At 42.0% G+C, this 8,831-nt stretch overlaps 2 protein-coding genes across 2 annotated transcripts; one reads left to right on the forward strand and one right to left on the reverse strand.

Moving 5' to 3' along the window:
* Window positions 1–11: 11 nt before the first annotated feature.
* On the forward strand, window positions 12–3,398 carry derl3 (derlin 3). Its single transcript, XM_029717407.1, has 7 exons — window positions 12–233; window positions 486–551; window positions 1,038–1,111; window positions 1,332–1,425; window positions 1,785–1,980; window positions 2,263–2,353; window positions 2,508–3,398. Exons 1-7 carry the CDS (start codon window positions 144–146, stop codon window positions 2,629–2,631), a joined length of 735 nt encoding a protein of 244 aa, XP_029573267.1. The 5' UTR covers window positions 12–143; the 3' UTR covers window positions 2,632–3,398.
* LOC115164681 (SWI/SNF-related matrix-associated actin-dependent regulator of chromatin subfamily B member 1) lies at window positions 3,324–8,751 on the reverse strand. Its single transcript, XM_029717406.1, has 9 exons — window positions 8,624–8,751; window positions 8,254–8,365; window positions 8,016–8,145; window positions 7,755–7,892; window positions 7,480–7,607; window positions 7,123–7,289; window positions 6,468–6,658; window positions 4,246–4,377; window positions 3,324–3,772 (listed from the first exon to the last, which is right to left on the reverse strand). Exons 1-9 carry the CDS (start codon window positions 8,744–8,746, stop codon window positions 3,742–3,744), a joined length of 1,152 nt encoding a protein of 383 aa, XP_029573266.1. The 5' UTR covers window positions 8,747–8,751; the 3' UTR covers window positions 3,324–3,741.
* Between the last annotated feature and the right edge of the window lie 80 nt (window positions 8,752–8,831).

Here is an 8,831-nt window from a genome sequence, read left to right on the forward strand (position 1 = left end):
GGCTAATATAAGTAGGGGCGTGCCATGACTATTATAATGTTGCTTTCGTGTTGCTCTGTTAAAGGTGCATCGCTGTTGTACCCGGACCTAACGGATCAACAAATGTATCAAGCGTCATAGGCAAAAACTAGTATCTTCTGACCATGGCTCACAGCTTCACTCAAGAATATTTCCAGATTCCTTCCGTTACCAGAGCGTACACTACAGCTTGCGTTTTGACTACAGCAGCGGTGGTAAGCGACTGACGAGTGGCATCTATTTTTCAGCAGGCTCGTAGTAAACAGCACGCCGACTGTGCACTGGATGTTTTGGCGTGTTTGGTTAGAGAAATAATATACAGATACTCAAAGATGAGAGAAAACAAATCAAGGGGCATAACATATTTTCACTATACGTTATTTAAAGGTATACCATATTGAAACAGTGTAACTGTTTCTGCTGATGAATTCATACATTCAATGTATTATCTTTCTTTGGGGTTGTAGCAATTGGAGGTAATCACCCCATTTCAGCTTTATTTCAACCCAGACCTTATCATTAGAAGATACCAGGTAAGAGAGAACCTCTGTTAATAAACACAATGTATACCTCATACTTAATGGGATAGTAAACACAAATTACAAAATTATACATTAGGTTTCCTTACCCTCTAAGCAGTCTATACTCTTAGAAAAAAAGGAGCTATCTAGAACTTAAAAGGGTTCTTCGACTGTCCACATAGGATAGCCCTTTTGAAGAACCATTTGAGTTCCAGTTAGAATCCTTTTGGGGTCCATGTATAAATCCCTTTCCACAGAGGGTTCTACCTGGAACCAAAAAGGGTTATCCTATGGGGACAGACAAATAACCCTTTTGGAACCCTATTTTCTAAGAGTGTATGGACAAGGTATGACAGCAATCTGTGTTTTGGATTAGTTTCCCTGTCATAACTTGTCCATAGACTTATACTTATAGGATAAGGAAACCAATGTGTACTTTGGTAATTTGGGTGAACTATCCATTTAATATGACTTGCGTTTTCCCTCTCTGTTTTGCAGTTATGGCGGCTGATCACCAACTTCCTCTTTTTCGGCTCACTTGGATTCAGTTTTTTGTTCAACATCATCTTTCTGTATCTTCTGTCAGGACATCTTAAAAGAAAAACTATTCATCTAAAACTCTATTTAGTTTTTACAAAAGATGTTAGAAAGAAAACATACAATATTTGTCATCCTGAACTCAAAACAAATGGAATATTCCTAGTTCATTTGTGAACCCCTGGCTCCCTCTTACCCATGTCTATTGTTTTGTTTTGGAGATATTGCGGTTCCTTTCCTTTACCAGACAAACAGGTATCGTTATTGTCGTATGCTGGAGGAAGGGTCTTTCCGAGGCCGCACTGCAGATTTCGTATATATGTTCCTGTTTGGGGGTGTCCTCATGACTGTATCCTTTACATTAGAACTGACACAATGTACCCAATGCACCGAGGTATTCAAGTAAAAAATGGCATCCAGCAGTTTCCTGTTCTGTCACAGCTGTAGCCGTACTGTGCATTCCTGAAGAATAATATATTGTAGTCTCCAGTTGTTTTTCCAGTTAATAACCTCCTTCTATTGTGCAATGTTCTAGGTCAAATTGTATTAGTATGTTTTTGTATTGTGGCAGCAATACATTTTCTGGGTTGCCATGTGTTTTGAGCAAAGAGAAATTACATGTCTATTCACCTGGTATAATCTCAGGTTGGCATATTGCAGGTGTAGCTTATGTTTCTACTGGTGTCTTTAACTTGAAGGTCTACACAGCTGTTTGGCCTCTTTGCCAACCTATTCTTCCTGGGCCAGGCATTCACCATCATGCTGGTGTATGTGTGGAGTAGAAGGAATCCTTACATACGCATGAACTTCTTCGGCCTTCTGAACTTCCAGGCACCGTTTCTGCCCTGGGTGCTCATGGGATTCTCATTGCTGCTTGGCAATTCCATTGTCGTTGACCTTCTAGGTACAGTATGTTATGTGTCTCACACATACCCTGAGATGGCAGTGAGGAACAATATGGGTTTTCCCCTACTTTAACCAAGCTGTCAGTCTACAGTGTTTATCTCTTGTATCTACAGAGCATAGGCTCAAATATGTCCAGACAAACAATAAGGATGTGTCCCCCTGGACACTGTGTTGTCAGTTCCTGTATGTTTAACAATGAGGTCAGTCATTGCCAGGCCTATTTATTTTGTGAAGTCATGTCATTAACTGTAGATGCTACTGGTTTGCTCTTCCACCTCAGGAATCGGAGTAGGACACATCTACTACTTTCTGGAAGATGTGTTTCCAAACCAGCCTGGAGGCAGGAAGCTGCTGATGACACCAGAACTTCTGTGAGTATCAATATCACTAGTGTTGTTGACTAGTGACTCTGCCCTTTTCTCAAGTTATATTTGGGCTCTGGCCCCTCAAAGTATCCCTCAGTGTCTGATGTTTTAAAGCAATGTCAGTTGATGCACATTGCACACTTGTTTGTTGTTGTTGCAGTCGAACCGTGTTTGACACCCCAGAGGAAGACCCCAGCTACTTCCCACTCCCTGAGGAGCAGGCTGGAGAGTTTTGGCAGGACCAAGGTGGAGACGGAGGGGAGCCCAATGACCAGGGGCAGTAGCATGGGGACCATCTAACCCCATATAAACCCAAGATATACTCCCAGCCCCACCGAAGAAACCAGGAGCCATCCAGCTGTAGAGGGTTTACTCCTCAGAGGGATGTGGATGAAGAGCGCAGCAACGTACCATCTGTACAGTTGTGTGTCCACTGGGAGCCACCGTAGTGAGTTTATGTTGCAGACTTCTCTTTCACCGAGTGTTGTAACTAGAAATGTCAAATGCAATCAGAGGCCAAAGAGCATCGCAATCTTTCCATCACCACATGCATTTCTGGCTGTGGTACGAATGGCACACAACCATTTGCCATTTCAAACAGAATCACACCTTTTAAATACAGGTGCAAACTAAATTCTTGCCTCGTCTGTTACTGACCTGCTGCTCGACTCATTCATAAATCTGCCGACTATCTGGAATCCTGTTACCGAGGGAACCTGCACCGTCTGCACTTTCCAACTATTGCCTTTGTGCGTGAAGCACTGCTGCCAAATAGAAATGGCTTAGCACACCACCAACAACTGGGTTGTGCCGGGTGTTGTAAGCGTGAACAAAGCATGCAAAACAGCCCAACTACTATGTAATAAGGCGGCAAACTTATTTTTCCTCCCTAAATTAGTTTAATAACCTTTCATTTGATTGTAAATTGCATTAAATCATAGTGACCATACAAAGACATAACACTTATCAAAAGCAATCAAGATCATTTCACTTTTATTTTTGTAAGAATTATTAAAATGTACAAAAAGACAACAAATACAACATAACAGAATATATTGTCTGAGTTTTCCTGTGTTTTGTCACTCCTCTGTGGGTGGGTAGAAGAGTCAGTGGTCAAAGTGGGAACATGTTCACCACACAGGGGAAGGGGAGGGAGCACATTGTACGGGGTGTTTGTGGTGGAGCTTTGCTCAAATAAACACATGGAGGGGTGGAGGGGACGTAGGCTGTGGAGAGCTGAGGTGATCGGTGAAGAGGAGGACCTGCTCTGGTAAACAGGCTGAAGCAATGCCTGTATTAATGTTGTTAGCATAGCAAGTCCCAACACTCTCGTACTTCATCAAATGGCCTACTGTCGGTCTTGTTAAAGGAGCAAGACATTCCGCTTGCATCAACTACCACGTGTTTGCCAGTCGTCTCATGCGCCTGCAATGCAAATGTACACGGAGAGTCAATATCAGTAACGACACAAGAAACACATTTCATTGAATGAACAGAAGCTCGGTGGATAGTTCCATTTACCAAACTTTCAAACTCTGCGTTTAGACAGGCAGCCCAAATCTGATCTTTTGTTCACTAATTGGTCAATGACAAGAAGCTGCCGCATGTGGAAAATTGGTCTCGTTTCAGCTTGTTCTTGATACCCGGTCTTGTTTTGACTGGATGTCTATGCTAATATGGCTAAAATTTGTTTGCGAGCTAACCAACAACTAACGATGTATTTGAGAGACAAGTGCTCATTATTGAAAATATTCATTTACACAGACATTGGAAACAAAATATAGTTTACATGTTGTCAACAATCTAAGCCCACCCCGTCTGTTTTGCCACAGTCGCCGGTTTTGTTGCTAATCATGAAGTATATTTTTAGGACAGTAGTCCAACGTGGCACCACCCACCGAGTGTTTCTATCCTGGTCCCTGATCTTCTTCTCCATCTCTGCGTCTGTCAGTGTCTCCAGCAGTGGGCACCACTGGTCAGCTTCACCTGTGTTCCGGATGGCTATCTCTACCGTGGGCAGCGGGTTCTCACTGCACAGAGACAAAGAGCCACAACAAATTACTTGCACAACCATGAGACACAGCCAAACAGGAAAATAGCATGTTGCTGAAAGGGATATTTTAGGATAGGAGCCCAACAGAAGCAGAGGTCAGTGTTACTGTCTGGGGAGTTACTTTTCACCCAATTCATACATTGCTTCACAAACAGACTCTACAAAGTCAAGAACGTCTATTACATTTCACCCAAATACAAAAACTATTGGCGATAGATCAATCCTCTTACCAGCTCAGCTTTGAGTATTTGCTATACATACAGTACTCATTCAAGGGTTTTTATTTTTACTATTTTCTACATTGTAAAATAGTGAAGACATCAACTATGAAATAAACATATGGAATCATGTAGTAACCCAAAAAAGTGTTAAATATAAAATATATTTTGATATGTTTAAGATTCTTCAACGTAGCCACCCTTTGCTTTGACAGCTTTGCACACTCTTGGCATTCTCTCAACCAGCTTCATGATGAATGCTTTTCCAACAGTCTTGAAGTAGTACCCACATATGCTGAGCACTTGTTGGCTGGTTTTCCTTCACTCTGCGGTCCAACTCATCCCAAATCATCTCAATTTGGTTGAGGTCGGGTGATTGTGGAGGCCAGGTCATCTGATGCAGCACTCCATCACTCTCCTTGGTCAAATAGCCCTTACACAGCCTAGAGGTGTGTTTTGGGTAATTGTCCTGTTGAAAAACAAAATGATAGTCCCACTAAGCCCAAACCAGATGGGATGACGTTTGCTGCAGAATGCTGTGGTAGCCATGCTGGATAAGTGTGCCTTGAATTCTAAATAAATCACTGACAGTGTCACCAGCAAAGCACCATCACACCTCCTCCATGCTTCATGGTGGGACCTACACATGCGGAGATCATCCTTTCACCTACTCTGCGTCTCACAAAGACACGGCGGTTGGAACCAAAACTCTCAAATTTGGACTCATCAAACCAAAAGATCGGTGGAAATCTGTCCAATGTCCATTGCTCATGTTTCTTGGACCAAGCAAGTCTTTTCTTCTTACTGATGTCTTTTAGTAGTGGGTTCTTTGCAGCAATTCGATCATGAAGTCCTGACTCACACCGTCTCCTATGAACAGTTGATGTTCAGATGTGTCTGTTACTTGAACTCTGAAGCATTTATTTGGGCTTCAATCTGAGGTGCAGTTAACCTATTGAACATCTCCTCTGCAGCAGAGGTAACTCTGGGTCTTCCTCTCCTGTGGCAGTCCTCATGAGAGCCAGTTTCATCATAGTGCTTGATGGATTTTGCAACTGCACTTGAAGAAACTTTGAAATGTCTTGAAATTTTCCGTATTGACTGACCTTCATGTCTTAATGATGGACTGTCATTTCTCTTTGCTTATTTGAGTTCTTCTTGCCATAATATGGATTTGGTCTTTTACCAAATAGGGCTATGTTCTGTATACCACCCCTACCTTGGGTGGCTACTTTGAAGAACCTCAAATATAAAATATATTTAGATTTTTTAACACTTTTTTGGTTACTAAATTATTCCATGTGTTATTTCATAGTTTTAATGTCTTCACTATTATTCTACAATGTGGAAAATAGTAAAAATAAAGAAAAACCCTTGAATGAGTAGGTATGTCCAAACTTTTGACTGGTACTGTATGTTAGAGACCCGTTCCGTATAGACTCGGTTGGATCCAGACCCGGTCCGATCCCAGTGAGGGAAGCAACATAAAAGCCAATTTTTAAGCTACTTTATTATCCGGAGCTGAGCGATTAGATACCTCCTAACTTATTTTACCACACACGGAGGCTCTATGACTGTAGTGCCGCTTTGATGACTTATGATTGGCGGACAACAACAAGCTACACGCCACTCGTGAAAAGCAAGAGCAACAACATAAATATAATTCTCTCTCTCTTTACTGCAGCAGTTGTGTTCAGGTCTGTATGGGTCCTTAAGGGGAAACACGTTATGATTGTCACGGGTCTCAGGTATGTGTAATTATATCAGATTGGACCCAGACCTGTGAGAAAATGTAGAATTCGGGTCCCGGATCGGGTCTTGGGTGTGAAGACCAATCTGTATATATTACCTGAAAGCGTATGTCCTCTGGTGCCAACTAAGTTGTCCTCGGATGCTGTAAGCAATGGTGGTGACAAACTCTCCCCCTAGGCCCAGCTCCGAGCACAGTTTCAGGGCAAACTTCTCTGGGGAGTTCTCCCTTTCTGACATATCCCACTCAAACTGGTCCACGAGCGAGATGTTTCCAACGTGGATGTTTAGCTTATGGTAAAGATAAGAAATCATGTTTTAACTAATCAGTTAAAGGTCCATTATGTGATTTCAGATAAAAATGCGAGTTATAGATCTGCCATTCTCATTGAAAGCAAGTCTGATACGCGGCATGACCTTTGATAGTTCTATGATTCCCCTCCGTAAGTTTTAAATTAGCTTCTTTATACTTTAGTTTTTTTACATCGGGTTCAAACCGATAAATACAATATTTTTGGTTATTCAAAATATATTTCACAGCAATTTAGATAGTACAATGATTCTCTACACTATACATTTATTGTTGTGTCAAACTAAAATCAGCTGAACGTTTGAACATTTTTGAAACCAGGAAGTGGTGGTGCTATTTCTACAAATTGCACCTTTTAATTATCAGACACAGTCTAAGTTCTGTAACTCTGGTCTCACCACATTGTTACACACACAGTAAGTTAACATAACAATCTTGGTTGTACCTTGACGATGACCCTCTGGTCAGTCTGTTCATCCAGGATGCTGTCTGTGGGATAGGACTCTATCTGCTGGCGGATGGCTGAGGCGATGGCCGGGACAAAGGCCAAGGGGTTCAGGTCCAGGTCGTCACACAGGATCTCCGCAAACATTTCAGGAGTCATGAGCTTCTCTGAGGAACAACAGCATGTACGACATGAGAACTTGAACTAGGACTGAGAAGAAAAGGTGGTTGGGCAGAAGATGACAAGAACGTTGCCATGTTTAAATCATTTTGTTCTAGAAAACTAAAGGGATATAAAGGGATTCAAATACCATCGTTATGGACACCAGTTTAAGACAGAGCTACAATGCAATCCTACCGTTCATATTCCAGGTGAAAGCATCCCTAAGCTTCTGCCCCTCTATCTCCATGTCCAGTCGGATTGGAACCAGCACCTCAGACTGGGTGGCATTCTCATGGATCACTGCAGGATCATGGTCATCAAAGCTGTGCATGGAAGATAGAACAGTAACACAAGTCACACATTTGAAAAATTGTTTCAAACAGTTTTGTTTACATTATGATTGACTATGATAGGCCTTTACATCAGAGTTCATCTGTTCTGACAGCAGTTTAGGTTTTAATCAGGCTCACCAGAGAGGGAAGGTCCTCTTCTTGTCTCGGCCTAAGCGGCTGCGGTTGATAGTGGTGGAGCAGGGGACAGCATCCAGGTGATGAGAACTGTTGGGTAGCGTGGGGACCCACTGACTATTCCTCTTACCCTTCTGCTCCCTGTTGGCAAGACCAGACACAGTGACACATGAAGACAATATATGAAACAAGATTTATTGACTACAATACCTAGACCATCAAGGACCAGGCAAAACATTTATGAGAGAATGCTGATGACAATACCTGAGGTAAGCTGGGGGCTCTGTGCTGATGGAGATAGCTTTGTACTTCTCATCGTTTCCTTCGAAGATCTCCTCTACCTCTGATGCCTTCAGAAGGGTCACACTGGTAGCTAAAGTTGTGTAACCATGATCTGATAGAAGTGAAAAAGTGCTTAACAATTAACCACATTACAAGAGTATGTCTTCGTTATCCCATGTTATCGTTTCATGGTAATTAACTAATTAGCTTAGTTACTAACCGTGTGATGATTCCACTATTTTCTTCCGCTCCTCCACTGATGCCAGTTTCCTCCATAGTGATGGGTATCTCTTATACAAGGAACCTCTGAACATACGCAGGTAATTTCCTACCTAAAATCAAAAACGGCAAATTGAGAAAACGTAAGGGCTTACTAGCTATAGCTAATTTACGAGGGTAGCATCTGTTACTGTTATCGACAAGCTAGCTACTGTTAGCTGCTATCTCTCGCCTCGGCTAGTTGCTAATGTTACCTCCGGTAATTATCAAGCAAACGCACCAAACCGTCGTAACTAACGTTGGTTATACTATAGCTAAATTACACTAAATGGCTCATCTTAAAATATACTATAACCAAAGAAAATACTAACCTCTGACCCAATCATATAATAATCCCCATCTTCTTCAAGCTGAAATTTGACAGGTTTTTGTCCAAATGTCTTACTAAGCGCCATATTGGAAATGTAACAACAAAGATCAGCGCGGATGAGCATGCGCATTGTGTAAAAAACTAACTGGCGCTGCGAAATGACGTCAGTATAATGGCTTCGTTATCTAACTTCCTTTGCTTGTCTCCTT

Source organism: Salmo trutta, chromosome 27 (assembly GCF_901001165.1).
Source record: "Salmo trutta chromosome 27, fSalTru1.1, whole genome shotgun sequence".
In the NCBI taxonomy this organism is placed as follows: Eukaryota; Metazoa; Chordata; class Actinopteri; order Salmoniformes; family Salmonidae; genus Salmo; species Salmo trutta.